Source organism: Glossina fuscipes, unplaced genomic scaffold, assembly GCF_014805625.2.
Source record: "Glossina fuscipes isolate IAEA_lab_2018 unplaced genomic scaffold, Yale_Gfus_2 121, whole genome shotgun sequence".
Taxonomy (NCBI): domain Eukaryota; kingdom Metazoa; phylum Arthropoda; class Insecta; order Diptera; family Glossinidae; genus Glossina; species Glossina fuscipes.
The window spans coordinates 3,111,810-3,131,565 of NW_023998464.1; the positions used below are offsets into that span (position 1 = coordinate 3,111,810).

The 19,756-nt window shown below is 35.2% G+C and overlaps 1 protein-coding gene across 3 annotated transcripts in view; it reads left to right on the forward strand.

Moving 5' to 3' along the window:
• Nucleotides 1-19,011, forward strand: part of LOC119640361 (protein tiptop) — a 143,478-nt gene extending 124,467 nt beyond the window's left edge. The window contains exons 3-4 of one of the 3 annotated variants that reach the window (XM_038038325.1): nucleotides 10,012-13,641; nucleotides 17,971-19,011. In XM_038038325.1, the coding sequence (XP_037894253.1) occupies nucleotides 10,012-13,609 (3,598 nt within the window). In that variant the 3' untranslated portion in view covers nucleotides 13,610-13,641; nucleotides 17,971-19,011. Of the gene's footprint in view, nucleotides 1-4,874; nucleotides 6,079-10,011; nucleotides 14,846-17,970 lie in introns of those variants that run through there. The other 2 variants (XM_038038326.1, XM_038038324.1) reach the window with 2 other exon arrangements.
• Nucleotides 19,012-19,756: the final 745 nt, after the last annotated feature.

Here is a 19,756-nt window from a genome sequence, read left to right on the forward strand (position 1 = left end):
TTCGCAGTCTGACAAGATTGACCACTTCATTATACTCCAATTGTGGTACAAGAGTATATTAAGTTCAGGTGGATGTATACAACATCCAGAAGAACTTGAGATAGGGCTACCTTTTATTATATTTGTGTTATTATATAAGTCTATCTGTCCCTCTGTCTATCTTGTTTTCTTGTGTTCAACCGACTGTTACAAGTTGGTGTACAAAGACGAACCCTATTAAAAATGGATCGGACACCTATTCTTACTACTTCCCATATATTGCCTTAATTTAAGAAATCGCCCTATGAATATGGTGTAGGATATTTCATGGTAGGCCATGGCCCAGCAGTTTTTAAGATATTTTGGTGAAATTTATATATATATTTACATATGTATATCAAATGTGAACACAGAAAAACGAAGAGAGTTAAACGTACGGATGGGTAGACATACTTAAATCGGTCAATAAAATGATTCGGAATAGTTCGGTTTAATGTAAGAGTGGTCTTTCTTAGACTATTCTGGTTGTTGCGTACATGCATACAAACTTGGTACCAACATCTCTTCTAATTAGCATATCAGCAAAGGTCTAATTTGCTTGCTATCAGACTGACAATAGGGATGATCTGGTAAATTGTAAAAATGAATTTGTGATTTGCCTCTGCCACGTCCTTAATAGCTAAAAATGTGCATTTAAAACTTATAAAACGTGCTAAATCTAAACCGCATCAAAATATTTTCTTAATCCAATTAGGAATTTGTATGAATAATGCCCATGTGAAGTGTTGTGAGGTAATGATCGCCTAATTACTTTCACTCTGTAAATAATTTTTCGTAAACAAAACCCGACAAAACCCTGCAAAATAAACCCGACTTTAATTAAGAAATACTCCGACGGACATGCTACAGAAAGAATTTTATATAACAATATTTTGCGTTGTTTGAACATATGAACAGCAATAACGTAAGTTATTACTGAAAAGTAATGGATACTCCTATTGCGTGAATCGTTATATTAAATATATAGTTAAAAAGTAGGTAACTGCAATTATTCGAAGGAGGCATCTTCGATAGCCGAATCTATTAGGTATTTTCGCTGATCCTGAGAAATATCTGTACCAAGTTTTGAAATCAGTTACTACTATAGTGCGCACCGCAATCCTTTATTAATTAATGTGGAAAACAAGGTTCAAGATAATAGTTGCTTTAGCCCGGGGAGATAGACAAGCGAATGTGCAGAAGGAATGCAAACAAGAGAATTCATGACACCAATTGGGTAACGCTTAGTGTATAAGTTACATATGAAAACAAAAAAAAAAAAAAAAGAAGAGAGTATAATAGAAGAAAATTACAAGACTTGCGGTGCATAAAGAAAAAGAATGAAAATAATAATTAAAACAGCACAAATGACCAGTGATTGTCGAATCGATTTGGAAACGTCTCCTTCTTATTCATTAATATGTATATCGATTTGAAGAATTTGAAAATACGAAACCGACTTACTTGTTTGCACACATAACTTGAAGATAGATAGCATATGCTCCATAATACCTAATGACCGTAAAAATAAAGCGTCAGATTTCAACAAAAATGTTTAAGAGAGTTCTTAGAAAGCCTATTTTCAGAGAATCTGTGTGTTTATTTAGCAGTTCCTACCTTAAGCCGTTCGCCAATCTATTTATCAGTTGTAAATTTAGGAAATGTCGACGGAGAAATCTGCAATGTCACTGCACAATCTTGATGCATACTTACAATCTTACGAATCTAATTTATATACGTGCAAGCAATTAAAGTGCTTAGTCAAAAATTAGGACAATCTTGAAAATAATTGCCTCTTGCGCTGTTGTCGTTAATAAATGACCGTAAACGATGCATAACTGACGTTCAACAGGTAGCTCTATAATAGCCGTGCGAGTTTTTGTTGGCAAGTTTAATCATGCGTAGATTTTCAATAAACTTATTTATGTTAGAGTAATCGAAGAGATTTGAGGCCAGACTAGACTTCCAGCAGAGATTAAAACTAGAAATAAATATTGTTACTTACGTTTAGTATGTATTTCAATATGTATTTTTAATAAAAAAATGTAGTTATATTTTCTGGAGGTTCTTGTATAAGCAACGGGGTCGAAATTTGCCTGAAATTTGAACAATGTTTACATAAAATGAGATGAAGAGGATACTTTCAAAGAAGAATATATTTACTTAATTCTTATATATTATCAAACTGACTCTAAAGTTTTAAAATTTCGCATAAATAAGTCCTAATGCAGAAAGCAAGCAAGACGTAGACAGACGTAGACGAACAGACAAACATATTTATATTGAATTTCATAACATTAACTAACAAAACGTTTCTTTCTTCTAAACCACTATCACATTTGGCATATCCTCTTTACGAGCGAGAACCAACTTAAAAAAATTTTAAATTTAGTTAACAGCTCTCTATATGAATGGTTTTTCTTTCGCCAAGGATTTAAAATCTTTCTTATGTGCATAAAAAGCATAAATAACCTTGATTTAGTAGTAACAGACATTACAGCACAATCATACGTAAGCAACAGTATGTAAAAACGTTTAACAGCGACTCCATCAAATCTCTAACCACTCTGCCCTCTAATAACAGAAAGCGTTACTACAATAATATAAACATAAATTACAATAAATTTCTAAAAAAGAGAGAAAACACGTACATGTGTTGAGAGACACACGACTATTTCAGCACAAACACCTGCTTAACAAGAGTAAATGATTTCTGTAAGAGTGTGATTAAATAGCGTTGTTGTTGATAGCAATTTTATGAGAAATTTCCTAATAAATCTTTGTTAAGTGAGATAAGCAAAGCTTTCAGATAATAAAGCTCTCGCTTAATAACGACTTGATACCTATAAAATTTGTTGCTATTGGACATTTAAAGTAACCCCCCACATACTATACTATATTTACGAGCTCTCTTTTGCGTTCAATCTCCTCGGGAAACGTTAGCTCTCTTTCAATACAATATGGAAATACTTTTTTCTACTTTCGTTTTGATGTTTTGGTTTATTTGTTGCCTTCAATCAAAACAATAAATCAAAACAGAGAGTCGTGTGTGTTTTTATACGCCAAAGCGCGCATGTGTTTCTTCTTTTATGAGAAATTGATAAAAAATTTTAAAAACACATTCAATTTTACAAAAATAGACATAATTTTAAATAAATTATTTAAAAGTAATTTTAAAAATTTTAATTAATTATAAAACTAAAAATAAAAAAGAAATTAACATAAAGTCTTTTAGTTAAGAGCATCTAAAGCAGGAGCATGCGCTTTACTGTTTTTTTTTTTCAAAACGTTGAGTTTAATTACAGACGAAACAAAAGCATTTATCAATATATTGTGGAGGGAAACCGAACGCTCATTTTTCATTTCTGCCAACAATATTATATTTATACGGGTAAACGCTCTCTTCCTCTTTCTCTCACTCTCTCCCTCTTTCTCTCTTGCTGTCAGACTCTTTTCACATCGGTTTTCGTCCGTAGATAAGAGTGCAAAGAGCCTTTTTATTTAATAAACACATATGCATTGCATGCAGGATTTCGTTTCTACGCTGTTGTTGTTCTTTGCATTATACATATACTCCTATATCTCCTTCATTATTTTATATGATGATGGTTTCAATGTTTGCACAGAGTATTTTTTTCTTCAATTTTTGTTTTTGTTGGTACGTTGTGTAGTGTCTATAGTTGTTGTTATTGCTGTAGTTATTTTATTTCTACTGTTATGTTATAGTTTTTCTGTCGTGATTGTTGTGTGTTTTGTGGGCTGTCAGCTCTCAACGTTGTCAGTGTCAAAAAGATGTTTTAGTCGACAACATAACGCTTCAACGAAATCATGTCGAATTATTTTATTATTGTTATTATTATTATTATTCAATTGTTGTTGCTTTTGACCTATGGTTATAAAGTGTATACTTCGCAGTTATAAAAGTGTAAATGCAACAAAAAAGAAAAGCATAATTCCGTTATTAAAAATGTATTTAAGCCTGTGCAAAAATTAAAAGAGTCAATCATTTTGATGAATTTGCCTTTGCAAACACACAAGGCAAGACAAGACGTCGTCAAGCGTCATAGTTACTCAAAAGCTTAAACATGAAATGAAAAATATACAAAGTAAAAAAAAGAAAGAAAAAAGTGCAATTTATTACATTTGATGTGTAGTGTGTAAATATACGCATGCATGCTTTACTGCGCAGTGTTATGTGATATGTATTACAACAAATAGTTCGACGAAAATATATACACAGCGGCCAACCATGCCGACAAACATGCACATACGCATTATTGTCTGCTTCGTTTTATTCGTGCATGTGTGCGTTCGTTGCATTGTTTAGACAGGCTAGCTTATGGTTAACGGAAAACCAATTTTCACTTTAGTCGCTAATGAGACTTTGTTATGGCGACACTTTATCAATAACACGCAAAAACATAATACAATCTCTGAACACAAAATAAAATACAAATAAATACGTATTTAGGAATAAGAAAAAAAAAAAGTTTTCAAAAAACTTTGAATTTTTTCTCTCAACTAGTCATCAAAAAAAAAGTTGTAAACAAAAATTATTTAAAATAATTCAATAAATAAGTAAATAAATAATAATAAAAAAAAAATGCTGTGATTTATTTGTTGATTTAGTTTTACTTGAAAATAATAATAATAATAATAATAATAATAATAAAGAATAATTAAAAATATTCACAAAGAAACCCTTAAAAAACATATCAAACGGTAAAAAGGAAACAGTATTGAAGAAATATACCAGATAATAAATAAATCAAAAAAAAAAAAAAAAAAAAAAAAAAAAAAAAAAAAAGAGAACTGAGAACTGAGAAAGAAAGTAAAATAATTACTAACTCAACAATAAAACTTAATTATTAAAAATAAGTAAATTCTGAGAAAAACACTCATTCACTCACTCATCCACTGCCATCGAGAAAGGGTGAAATGATATAGAAAGCACAAGGAAAGAAAATTTTACCAAAATACTCTAAGAAACTTGTCATTTATTAATAAAATGTCTTAACGACAAACATACATAAATGTCAGTTTGTCAGTCAATCAGTCAGTCAAGAACAACAGCAATCCATGTATGACAGACAAGCAGAGAGCAGTCATATAACCCAACAACAATCTCGTTTTGCCTTTCGTTCTCTTTCTCGCAATTCTTCAGCTTTTCACTTGGCAAACATTTCACATAATAATGAAAATATTGCAATGCCAGCAGTGTCAAGTCCGTATTTGTGTTTGCCTGTGCGTGTATGCTTGCATGCGTGCGTATGTTCACGCTTCTGCATTTGACCATTGTGACATTTGATTTATTTGACAAGTGTACGAGCATATGACAGTGCGGGTGTGGATGTTTATCTACATACGTATGTATGTAACGGGAAGAGAATGTTTTTGATTGAAAGCCCTCTAATAAATATTGAGCCCGAAGCAAATCGATATTTACAGTATGAAAAGCTGCCAGCGTTTTGCTGTTAACAATCAAACAATGAGGACCAAAGTGTAAAGAACTTCAACAGCGGAAAAGAAAAAAAACTTGAAAACAAATTCATCAAAAAAAAAAAACGCTTTAACAATTTTCAAATAATAAGATTGTGGAGAAAGAAAAAACAAAAAAACAAAACAAAAACAGTTCCCAACCAAACACTTTTGCTTTCCTTTAACAAGTGTCTCTGAAACTAAGCGCTTGTTGATTATATAGCCATTCGATGTTATGTTTACAATTGTTCGTGACGATGTTTGTACGTTCTGTTTGCGTTTGTGTGTGTGCCTATGCGTATGTATGTACATTAAATTTCCGCGTGTGCGTTCGTTTGCTCGTTTGTTAACCCCTTTTCGCAAGATACAAAAGTCACATTGATAGACGTGTGTATGCATATGTGCTTGTTTATGTTAGGGAGCTCTTAGTTGAGCGCTACACATACATTATCATCGCCTATTATTAAAGCACTTCCATGTGTGTAGTTATTTTATGTGCTCATGAGTGTATAAATAAATGTAAATCATGATGCTGCACGAGGCTGTTATGCTGGAAATCTATCGCCAGGCATTGAGTGCAAGGTGAATAATATCATTGTTCACTGTTCACTGTTTTATTTTTACAATTATTTAATTTAACTTAACTCCTTTCTCGTAAATTTAATAAATTTATTTTCAAAGAACATAGAGCTCAGTGTCAAGTGCCTGAGGATTGTTTTAAATGCTTGCAAGAGAAAAGCGAACCAAGTGGGCTGTTGGGCACTCACTCTAAAACAAATATTGAGTACTCAATACAGCTTGCGAATTAGTCTGATTATCTGTTGCTCTAACACAGCCATGTTTGTCATGATTTAACTACTTTGTCTTTTGACAAAAGTTTATTTTGGAAACTTTAATGGACTTGATTATCAAATTAGATACAAAACACATAGTTTTCGTTTATGAATAATCACCAGAATTTTGGCTGTAAATTTAGAGCGCAGTATGTTTGTGCTTAAATGCAGTAAGAAGAGGCTCAAAGTATTCAAACCATAGGAAACTTTTATTTTCTCTACTTTTTGAGAATTTTTGGGAAAATGTTGCATGAATAAATAGAAATCATATCAATTTATTTTCTACCTCAAATATAGATTTATCAGAATGAATGAATGTTCGTTTTAAACACCCAGACTGATCCTCTTATAATTTTTAAGTAATCGTAAGAACTGTCTGTTATCACATTAATTAAGGATCACTTTGTTATCCGCCACCGTTCAAATGTGTTTCACAAATAATTTCATGCCTTGGTATGAAATTTACAAAGGGATGAGACAGAAGAAACAAAGCGTGATTGGGAGAGGGGCGCAAGGGGCTAACTTTTTATGCATATGTATAAATATTCAATATGCTCACAACACTTCCACATTCACAAATGAATGGTCACATTGTCTATATATATATATGTTTATATATGTATATATATATATATATATGTTTATATATACGTTTACATATATATGCATGTGAACTTGGAAGAGCAAGAATTGAGAAATAGGAAAGTAAAGCTTCGCGATTGCAAATCAGTTAAACAGTCATTCAGGTCAACTCATACGCGTTTCGTTGGAATATTAAGAAGACCATGCTTTCTATAAGCGAATGGATTGAATTCTTAATACGAAAAAAATATAACTTTTATTCCCAACTTAAGAAATATGTTGCATATATTAAACATGTTACATATACTAAACATTTTCAGAATCAGCGTGAACAGTGGAGTTACGACTTGATCTAGGCGAACAAACTTGTTCTCAAATCTTTTCTTATTGTTTGCGCCAGTTAACGCTTGAATAAAATCGGTCCTTGGCTCGAACATGGATGCCCCAAACCGAACGAAATAATAATTAGGAATACTCACGAAGTAGTTTCAGAGATTTATTCATTTATTCAGCTACATATAAGAATTATCAGCAGCTACTGAAATAACTTAGACCATGAAAAGAAGAGTATTGCAGCAGATCCAAAAGGAAAAAATAGTAGGCAACGACAAGTAATAGAGATGATTAAACAGACTACAGTATTGTAGAGCAAAATGATATAGAAAGAGTTCAGCGAGTCGAAAAGGAGAACCAGCTGTATAACCTGCAAGAGGAAAAGCATAACAACGAGTATATGCTTCATTTAATCATATTAAAATTATATAAAAATCAGTTAAGTTGCCTCTGCCTCAAATCAGAGTATGGAGTAGTAGGGATGCTAACGGCGTATCCGTGGAAGAGCATCTTTTTTACATGTATAAAATCCAGCAGCGGTCAAACAAATAAAGATTAGTATATATATATATTAGATGTAAAGAAATCTGGAAGGGTTCTGAAGACGATAGTTTGTGCGGCAGTGTGACAAGTAGATTGCTTTACAATGCCTACGAGGCACACTAGAATAGATTCTCTAACGTAGAAACGGGAAGCAGGGCTTACACCTTTAATCAATTCAACAATAAAGACATGATCCACATCTCACGTCTAGTTTTCAGTGTAGGAGGGTCAATGGGCGTTGGTCTACATTTATAAGGGGAATACCATCCTAAGCCCCATAGCGAAAAGAGTATTGCTAGAACTTGCAGTTTATGGTATGCCAGCTAAACTAGGCCGTGGAATCCCATTCCCTTATAGAGAGCTTTACCCTGCGCTTCACCACTACCTATTTGTTTACTTCAAGTTCTTGCAAGTGTTTAGCACACAGCTTTGTTATTTTATATTTCTTATGAATTTTAAAAACATCTATTTAAACTCAGCTCGCCGTTACAACTTTTTATAAAAAAGTAAGACAATCATATTCAATAATATTATATTAAAACACTAAACAAAAAAAGGAGAGAAAATTAAATTTCCATACTCTGTAATGGTGAACGGACCCGGGAGATTCTTTTTCTTTATATGTAGTTACCATAGGATCATTTTTATAACATACGTTGAAATTTTTATCGCTGCACCTGCTCTAGTGTACGAGTGATAAGCGAAAAAACCAAAAAATTTTATGGTTTCCGAGTTTGTTGTAGTTATGGTCATACCCCTCGACGGTTTTGGCCTTTTTCAAAGGCAAACTGCGTTCAACAACTTCTAATGAGCTCGGCAGATTCGAAAACGATAATGTCTATTTTTACCGCACGCAATCGAACAAACAGACAAGCGGAGTGATGGAATGAATGAGGGACATCGTTAGATCGAGTCAGCATCATATATTGGTCATATATATACATAGTTTGTAAAATGTCAGAATCTCCCTTATGGTTTTCTTAACACTCTTGATCAAGCACAAGTTTTAGGCATAAAAATCGATTTAATAATTCTTTGTTGATAGTATGGCAGCCTTAACAGGTATTGTTATTTTTATCCCATCTTTTGTACTTTTCTCACAAGGGTATATTAAGGTTGTGCGTATGTATGCAATGTCCACAAGAATTTGAGATAGACTCACCGTCTGTTCATCTTGTTGTTTAGTGTTCACTCTACTGGCTCTAATTTTTGAGTTATTTTAGAGAAAGCGGCTTCAATTGGACCCCTTTTTCGAGCAAGTCCCACATAACAACTTATTTTGAGAAGTCGTTATATGAATAATCGTATTAAGGCAAAGGGTGTAGGGTATGTTTGTAATAGTAGAACGTGACCTAATATTGTGTCCAAGTGTAGTGATATTAATCTTTCTATTAACGAAAGGTCAAAATATAGATCTATCACCTCGCAGTATTCCCCTAACTTAACATATTATTATTTACGTGGTACTGTTATCTCTCCGAAAAACAATTACCTGTGACGTTGGTAGCGTTTATAACCACCATATACCGCATTTATCCGATTTTCGATTTTTCCATCACAACCCTTTACACAATTCTCTTAAGATCTCCTATCAAACTTCAAATTGATTTCTTATCTTTTTCTTCCGAGCGTCGGCAAATCCGCAACTGATTATATACTGAGTTGAGCACGTAAGATTATTGAACGTTTTCCTTTTCCTATACTCACATTTGACTTGTTTGGAGTTTGACAACTCCTCTCCGAATGAGTTCGAAATGCTAACCTAACCAAAAGTGTTTGCACTTCAATGTTACAATTGGAATGAAAAATTTTGTATATTAACGTACAGTGCAAAAGGGTAAAAATGCAAAAATAAGTAGTTTTGTGAAATTTGGGGACACAAAATTATTGCTGAGATTGCTCATCGGATCTTGTCGAGTAAAGCAATTTTTTTAAGTTCTAGTACCGATCGCAATGATTCACATTCGCGAGATACGTTTTCTGAGAGCGTAACCCGCACGCTTAAATCTGTACTTTTATTAAGGATTTAGAATTAATTAATTTTATCATACTTTGCTTTACTCTTACTCTTATGCAGAATGCAAATAACATACGCCTTACGCCAGCAAAGCATGCATTATCAGTTAGCCTTGTAGCCTTTTATGCAAATGAACTTTTTCTCTTTCGATTGACTTAGTGGCCATCGCATTTTAACTTTAAATGTGTTATTCTTATTTCATTGCAGTGAACTTGCTAGTCCTCGTTGCCAGTCACGTGAATCTAATAATTCCGTTTCAAATGCACCTGAAGGTCGATGCCCATCCAATGAATCGCATTGCTCAGGCAATGAAAGTAGTAGTACGTCGGCGCAAACACCAACACCAAATACACCACCAGTGGGTCTTCCGTTGCCAGCAACATTGGCACCCGCAGCTGCTGCCGCACTACTGCCACCACAATCAGCTGCAATGGCTGCTTATCTAAATGCAGCTGCTGCGGCCGCACAGCAGAATCATTTGTTGCTTACCAACCCATTAGCAGCTGCTGCCACATTAGTGCAGCAAGCTACACAAGCTTCACAAGCACATTCACCAAGCTCACGACAAACTACATCGCCGCCATCATCTGGTGATTTAGCGGATGCCTCAGCTTTAGATTTTAGCACAAAAAGATCACGACGACATTCCGATGGCGCAAATGGTAGCGATGACGACGGTAACGAAGAAAGAAACGATAATGAACGCGATAACGACACCAACGATGTCGATGCAGATGACGCGAATAGTCCATTAGATTTATCATTAAATGCAAGACGTAAACGTCAATCTGATGAAGACGAGTCACCGATCATGCCAACAAATAAAATACAAAGATCAAGCGATTATAAAACGTTACCCTCCTCTAGTACATGGGTGCCACCAATTAATCCCTACTTGGCAGCTGTTGCAGCAGCTAGCATGTCACCGAAAGCGCCGCTTACATTAGATTGGAATAACAAACCGAAAATATCGCCAAATGAAGCAACCAAAGCTTTAGAGAAAATGACTGAAATGACAAGAATTGGTGCAGCATCGAATGAAAATGAAATGCAATCACGACATTCAACTGCTGGTTCGTCCATAGCCACGAGCACAACAACAGCAAATACATCTACAACAACAAATGGACGTCATAGTGCTTGGCAATCTCATTGGTTAAATAAGGGGGCAGACGCTGTGAGAGATGTTTTCAAATGTGTTTGGTGCAAACAAAGTTTTGCCACATTAGCTTCGCTAACCACGCACATGAAGGAAACGCAACATTGCGGTGTTAATATCCCTCCTAACGTCGCGACAAATAATAGCAACAGCACCAGCAGCGGCAGCGCCAGCAATTGTCCAACAAGCAGTGGTAGTGTTAACAATCAGGCCGTCTCACAACCTTCCTCCCATCATTCGCGACTCTCAATCTCGCAAGGTAACGCGCTAAATGGAAACAGCAATGCAATGACATCAGGCAACAAATCTGATCTAAACATGCTAATCAAAGAGACTATGCCGTTGCCACGCAAGCTGGTGCGTGGACAAGATGTATGGCTAGGCAAGGGAGCGGAACAGACTCGTCAAATATTGAAGTGTATGTGGTGCGGGCAAAGCTTTCGTTCATTGGCTGAGATGACAAGTCACATGCAAGAAACTCAACATTACACGAACATAATATCACAAGAACAAATCATTTCATGGAAGTCTTCCGATGAAAAGGGTTCCAGAGATAATAACTCCGGTAGCAGAGGACATTCGAACGCTTCACCTAGTGTAGCAGCAGCAGCCACTGCTGCTTCAAATTCTACAGTAAGCGCAGTATTAACCTGCAAGGTATGTGATCAAGCTTTTCCAACACTTAAAGAACTGAGCAATCATATGGTAAAGAATAATCATTACAAAGAGCATATGATTCGTACAACGGCAGCGGCTAATGAACCCATGCCTACTATGGTACGTGGACGTGGCAGGCAAACCAAAGAGAAACGCAAAAAGTCATTGCCTGTACGTAAACTCTTGGAAATGGAAAGAGCTCAACAAGATTTTAAATCGTCAAGTCTTGATCAGGCCTTAAAACCTTTACGAGATTTCGCTGCTTCCACGAAAATTACTTGCGAAAAGTGCGGGGAAAAGATTGAAACAGCGCTTTTCGTAGATCATATTAGGCAATGCATTGGAGGCAGTGTAGTCATGTCACCTCGAAATAATCATCATAACAACCATAACAATAAAACAAATCATAATTTAAAAACTTCGTATGGTAGCGGGAGACCGGAAAACTTAACTAGTCCACAAACCGTAAGCGGTCGAAAAACATCAGATGGTCGTATTTCTCCTTTGGCCACAACGCGGTCAGAGATCTTATGCCCTCTGCCACCGGATAATGAGAAGCACACAGAAGGCTCGTCTGTTCTTAATGCATTAGAACAATTGATTGAGAAGAGTTTCGACACAAGGCCACGACATAGCGGTGCATGTGCCGAGTCCTCGTCCTCAAATACTACTTCATTGGGTTCAAGTATTTTGAAACGCTTAGGTATCGATGATAATGTAGATTACACCAAACCCCTTATAGATCCTCAAACAATACAATTCCTACGATCTTACTCTAGTTACCCAGTATTAAGAGATCGTAGTGCAAGCGAATCGAGCTCCATATCAGAACGTTGCAGTAGTCGTCTGGAATCGTTTACCCCGGAACGCAATAGTGAACTATCACGACAACCGACGCCACGATTAACACCCGATAAAAATGCGACGCATGTCAAAGATAATAGAACGGAATCATTGGACAACGTACAAATAAAATCCGAGCCAGTTGAGACCAATGACCTAGAGTCGGGACAACCTGACGAGATACCCGTTAACGAAATACCAAAAAAGATATCCGTGAAAAAAGAATTCACCATGATTGAGAATAACTTGGAGAAATTCAACGAGGCCGACTTAAGACGATACACACTTACGCCAGGATCGCGAGCTATGAGTCCAAGCGTTAGTGAGAGATCTGTAACACCAAAGTCCACATCTTCAGTAAATGAAAAGAAACCTTCCTTGCTTCCACCTCATGAAAGCAGCAGCAGCTTAATTGCGTTGTCTTCAATGTTCAATAGTCTCAACAACACGAACTCCAATGTGAATTGCACTGCATTGGAAAGTAATATGAACAGCCACCACAATAATAATAATGGCCACAGGAATAATAGTAGTAGTGGTAAGAAAGTGAACGCTAATCCTTTAGCTGCTTTGCAAAAGTTATGCGAAACCGCAGACCCGCCTGCAGCTAACACGCGTAGCACATCAAATCATTTACTAACTAATTCAACTGTTCCATTACCTTGCGTACAACCTAGTGGCGCTGGTAGTGGTGGCGGTGGCGGAAGTAGCGGAGGTAGTACTGGCATGTTAGCATTTAGTTGGGCTTGCAATGATGCCATTGTGACAGCTGATGCGATTATTAAATGTTCCTTCTGTGATACACCGTTCAGCTCGAAGGGAGCTTACCGCCATCATCTTTCCAAAGTACATTTTGTCAAAGAAGATATGGATATAAGCGGTGGCGGAGTGGGTGCGGGAGTGGGAATGGGAGGAGGAGGACTAAAATCACCTGGCACTTTGACGGCCGCTTCCCCAAAATCAATGACCTCGCCGAAAAGTGTAGCATCCTCATCCGCAAAAAGTCCAGCAACTCAACGTTTGGAGGCAACACCGCCATCCAGTTCAACGTCAACGCCAACTATAAATCCATATGACGAGAGTCCACAATCCAAGTTTCTGAAATACACCGAATTGGCGAAACAACTCTCGAGTAAAAATGCTTGAAAGTATTAAAGAACGCGACAGGAAGCTTAGAGGTAATTGTCGGAATGTTATGGTCTTATTTTTTTAGTAAGTTTTGTTTGTCAGATGCCTTATCCAAAGTTTTCAAAAAGTACATAACCAGGGCTGAAGAAGAAGCTTAAAGAAAAAGCTTTAATTTGAAGCAAATGAAAATTCATTAAGAAATATTATTCTGGCCTTTGCCACCTTTCCAAGAGACGAACTAAATTCTTGAAATTGAACGAACTGAGACAACAGACTGCTTCCTATTACATGTAAGTTTAGATCAACCCCTTAGCTTGGGCTTAAAAGTGGATCCTCCAAAAAGAAAGCGGAATGCGTTAAAGCGTTTTTACTAAATATTTCTCTGTAATTGCAAAGTGAACGGAATATTTATTGAATTCGCAAAAATTCGTTTACGAAATTACCCAAAACTCTGATTATTAAGACGGCTTACGCAACCATCTTCACCAGCTGTAAACCGTTAACTGACTGCCATAGGTAAATGGTATTAGGTGCTCTATCACAAAAAATGACAGGCCTGTATAGACGGCACCCTACCGAACCTATGGAAAAATTGCCCCCTCTTGAGCGTAAGAGTTGCGCCCGCCTTTAGTTTTATGTCTATTTGAAACTTCACTTTTAACTTCGCGAAAAAAATTGCGCAAAGCGATGAGAGTAAAGGTAATGATCGCCCGTGTTTAAATTTTCTTACATTAAGACGTTCACGTTTGTCATACACATCGCACTTTCCAAAAATTTTTAGCTCATAGAAATATGCACCAAAATTTGTATGCAGTATACATATTCTTGATCAGCGTATATAATAAAGTCATTCGATAAAACGTGTATGCCCCCTCCCCTGTAGAGTCCTTTTTTTTGCAGTAATGTAAAATATTTTGAAACCACAGGCAGATTCTCTTACGCGGCGAATACCAGCCGACACACATACAAACACAAACGTACAATGCGGAATTCCGAATATCTTCAAATGAAATACAAGGGTTTAGTAAGCAGGCTTCTCGTGTATTCATCCTGAATAGAAACAAATGATTTATTTATGGTCAGTATTATGTCTTAGCTACTTCAGCTGCTTTCATATTTACTTTATTCCAACTGTAAACACAGCAAGGATTTTCCAGAAGAATAATATAGTGGGTTAGTTATATATCAAAAAAAAAAGAAGGAAAATTTAATCACAATTTTAGCCGTCGGTAAAAAATCTTTTTTTGCATCGAAGTAAATCATAATTTTTTAAACCAACAATCGATCGCGGCTATAATTTATTTACACTAAATTAATAAATACTGAAAAATGTTAAACACACCCACACGACAAGACAAGAGATGTGGGAGAAAGAAGAAAAAAAAAGGAATATATAGCGTTAACTAAGAGAGATATTAATGTTCACATAATCAACACGAAAAATTTATAAACGTACACACAATTAATTGCCACACTTACTCTTATTCACCTTTAGAAAGAATTACTACAATAATAACAACACTAGCTAAAAATTTTATATACATATACTCGACCTCATATAAAGTTACAACATGCATGCATATGAATGGACGTATATATAAAACAGGTACCCGATGGCTGGCTGGCTAACAGGCTGGCAGGCAGGCTCCTCCTCGCTTATTCAACAAAAATGAAAGAAAACAAAACAAGTAAAATACAAAAAACAATCATATCTTTGACTGCATATACATGGGTGTGTGCATGTGTGACGTATGTAGCCGCTAACAACGGCTTCACCACGTAAACACTGAAAAACGAAAAGAAAAGAAAAAAGCAAACGGACAAGGCAATCAGTCCGGTTAGCATAAAATAACCCATACAATTGTAGCATGAATACTACTACTACTGCCGCCACTATGGCAAAGTCGCAAAAGTATCAGGGACGAAGGCAAATTAATTGAAATTCATTTTCAATTTACAGCGTATACTCACTCATACGTGTATGCTCTGAATAGTGCAGCAAGCATATGCGAGTGGTTTCCTCTTTTCTTAGCAACAATTGTAAACATAACAAACTGCACACACATACAAGAAGGCTATCAAAGTAAGTGAAAAATGTTATTACATTGTTGTGTTTGATTAGCTTCAAGTGTTCAAGACTTCCAAACAAAAAGAAGGTAAACAATACAAGAATTATTCTTGAAAAAATCAACTCACCAACAATCCATCACTTTTACCAATAACAACAATAATTAATTTGAGTTTTATAATAACGTTCAAACAATGGCAAATGCTTTCTCTCATGATCTTCTCTCTGTGAAGAGAAAAAGCTTTACTCTCTTAAAAGGGGAAATAAAGCAAACGCTCAAATGCCTCTTATAAGCAATAAACTTGAAATTCTCCTTTTTGCCAAAAAAACGAACATATAAAACAGGAAACTAAACCAGTTTTTTAATAGTTTTCTCTTTCCAATTTTTGCCAAATTTCATTTCCATTTCGTTCTTGCTTTTAATAAAGCTTTTATACAATATAAAACTTTCATTGTAAAATCTCTTTTACTTAAACAAATATCTAGCTTCGTCTCTTTTTCTCGTGTTTACCGCTAAAAAAATCAATCTTCTCATCCTCTTTGGACTCTTGAACAAGTGCGCATGAATTTGCCTAACTCTTCTCGTCACTGTCTTCATAGACTTGTTTATGTTTCGTTGTTGCTTTCTTTCTCTGCTTGCATATGCATATGTGTGTGTATATTCTGCTTGCAGTTTCGTCGATATAAACTTTTTGATGAACTGCTGTCCATCATGCACTTGTATTGCTTTAGTGTTTGTATTATAAAGTTAGAAAGAGACACCTGTATAAATCGAGCTATGATGAAATGACAAATCAAGCAATACCACCACCAATGCACACGTTTTATTATGGCTTTAAAAAAGCAAAAAAAGCAAATACAAAGCACCATACACATCACTTGAATGCCAAAATAATTATAAAAATAACAACAAAAAACTGAAAAGGGGTGTGGGTTTTTATAAACAACGCAAGACCTTTGTATGCATTGGCAAAAACCAGTATTATTTTGTTTTTCTTCTTTTTTCTTTATTTTTGTTAACGTTTTATTTGTCTCTTTTTCCTTCTCATTGAATATGAGTGTGGAGCAGTCGGTTAGCTGCGCTCTAATGCAGCATAATTGGTTTGGTATTTTGTTTTTTTCTTCTCCCTGTTTTTCAATGTGCAGTCTGATAGACGAATACGTGTGTGTAATGTTTGTTTATCTGGCTAAGTAGACTGATTGCTCAAGTGACAATATAATTATGATTTTGTTAAAGAAAGTGTAAATAGCGCATAAGAAGAAATACTGAACATATCTTTTGGCAATTTATTTACATTCGTACTTCTATTACAGAATTTTTCGAACATTTCTTTTATTCAATTTATATTGTATTCAATAAACCGCGGCCAGTGAAGCCGTGTAAGATGGTAGTAATTAAAAGATTCAGATAACTGAGAGTCAAGTAAATCGATTATATGTATACATCTAACTATCTATCACTTAATTACCTCGGTCCCATCCTAATAGCGAAATTGCTTATTTCTCATACTTCAGCTGTTGATGCCCCTTAGTTGTGCAGATTGTAATGCATTGTATAAAATGTTCGCTTAAATATTACTTTGTATTATAGAATGGATTAAAATTTCGGAATATCTCGCGCAAATTCCTCCCAAGTGTTTCCCAAGGTCCTGATATGTACATTTTCTGTTTATTTCATGCTAAGGGGTTGCATTGGTTTCGAAGAGAAAAAGCAGTCTATATTTTATATATATATATAGAGAATCTATTTCGCTTTCCTTAATAAAATAAAAGAATTATTTAAACTCAGGATTGAAAAAAAGGCAATATCCTGTGAAACTTTAATTTAGAAGGTTTTAAAATTAAGAGGTCGAAGCATAGTGTTCGGAAATCTATTAAAAGAAAATATTCTTGCGGCAGGGTAGGCGACAGGGGCAGAAGAGGACAGATAGCTAAAATACCAAGCTATTTGCCAGAACCTTAGCTTTTGCGACCAGGAAAATGTGAGCAACATAGTTCCAAACAGGCGCACAGACTGACAGATCGACGCGCTTAATTCGATTCGAAATTCAACGCCGATCAAGAATCGGTCGTATATCCGTATTTTTAAAACAAATTCATTTTTACGCTGGCATTTACAGACGGGAGGACGTTTTAAATTCATATATATATTTCCATGATGTGAAAGGCGATTAATACTAAGACGCGTAATAAAATTACTTCAAACCTGATTTGTTGTTATATTATAAAATCATGTAAGCTTTAATGAAACGGTAAGCAATATTTCCTTTGTAACTTCTTTGTTTTGGCTTTGGTTTACAATCTTCAACAGGCTGATATTTGAAATCGGTAGAGATACATTCATCTAGGTCCCTGTACTCTCTTCATTCATCCCTTTCCCTGCGTCATATAAGATCGCGGTAAAATTTACAAATATTTGCGTCGAAAGACATAACTCCAGCAGAAAATTCTGACGATAAAATCGAGCGGGAGCGCTTGACTATTCCAGTGACGAACGGAGAGGCGGTCCTTGTCACTTATGTTAGTTGAATTTAACGTCCAACAGGGTAGAGGAAATCTAAAAATTTCAAGATTTGCAATATATATAAATATATATATATATATATATATATATATATATCATTGCAGAGAAGGTGACTTAAGTGACGTGTAGAAAGAGCATCTGCATGGATAAATTCCTCTCCTACTTTATTTAATAATTTTTTTGTTACAAAACTCGTATTTGGCGTGAATCGTGATTGTTGGACGCTTATTTTACAAAACAGATTCGCACGTGATCGATGGTTGAAGAAATTCACTCTTAAGCGCCTTGAAAACCATCGCGATCATTGAGACATCGGTCGATGAGAAGATGAAACATTATAAAGCATAAGACCATTTGTCCTCTTATAAGGCATCTGACAAAAGAGGTACTTCTGCGTTTGTAAGTTTTTAATTTAAAAAAAAAAAAAGAGAAAAACAATCAAAAAGAAAAGTATTTTAAGTTCCAAAAATTCATTAAATGTGCCAAAATTTTTGTAAAGCAAACACATTCGAATCAGAATTCTATACCAGAATTCTTTTCCTTTTTTTGTGAAACAATTTAAATATAACATAAAGTACGAAATAACATGTATACGTAAAAAATTCAACTGTGAAGAAACCTCATTTTAAGAAAAAATAAAGCAAAATGCCGTTATTATTAATTGTAAAAAACAAAAACAGCATCAAAAAAACTAATTAAAATAAAACTGAAAATGAGTCGTAGCAAAATTCAGGCAATCGGTCCTTTGCAGTAAATGAAAGAGAAACTAAAATTTTGGGAAGAAAGTAATTTGGAAAAGAAAATTAATTTAAATGTATATAAAAAATAACATAATATATATACGTATAGAAACATAAATATCTATATAAAGTTAAAATATTCCACAGATCATTATTTAAAAATTTATCCAGATTTTCGATTTTGTCCACATTCTAAAGTTTAAGAAAATTTAAGTTAAGATCTTTCTGACCTTTGGCCTCTACGTTGGTCTGTTCCTGTTTACAATCTTATTCGGGCCAAGTGTATGAATCGCCTTAGCACCGCTCCCTCCACCCATCTGCACATCTGTTCAAATTTACAAATCAAAATTGAAAGCCAAAGTTTTTAAAAGATATTCTCACTTGATTTCTACACCGAAGACTTGCTAAACGATTACTTATGAAGCTGAAAGCACGAAACACCATTAGAAGCATAGAAGAATCGTGCTTTCGCCCACCACATGCAATCCACAGCAAATGCAGATCTACGCATTCTTTAATAAGATTAATAATTATTGCCACATCAAAAGTCCCCGATCAACATATAGTCTGCAGATTTTCCTACGTGTGGTGTGCCGCAATATAAAATACAACAAATTTGGAAATAGTCGGCTTGCGTTATGTTATCTTGAGGAATCAACACTTTCTTTTTTTCTTTATTTTATCTCATCATCCGAACGCTGCGATAGGTTCGCCCTTTATTGTATTTTCCTTTAAAGATGGACAATGGAAATTATCTCAAGGGTCACCCAAAAGAGGGATACTATGGCAAATGGAACTCGTCTCGTTTGCTTTGGAGCCTATTCTTTGCTTTC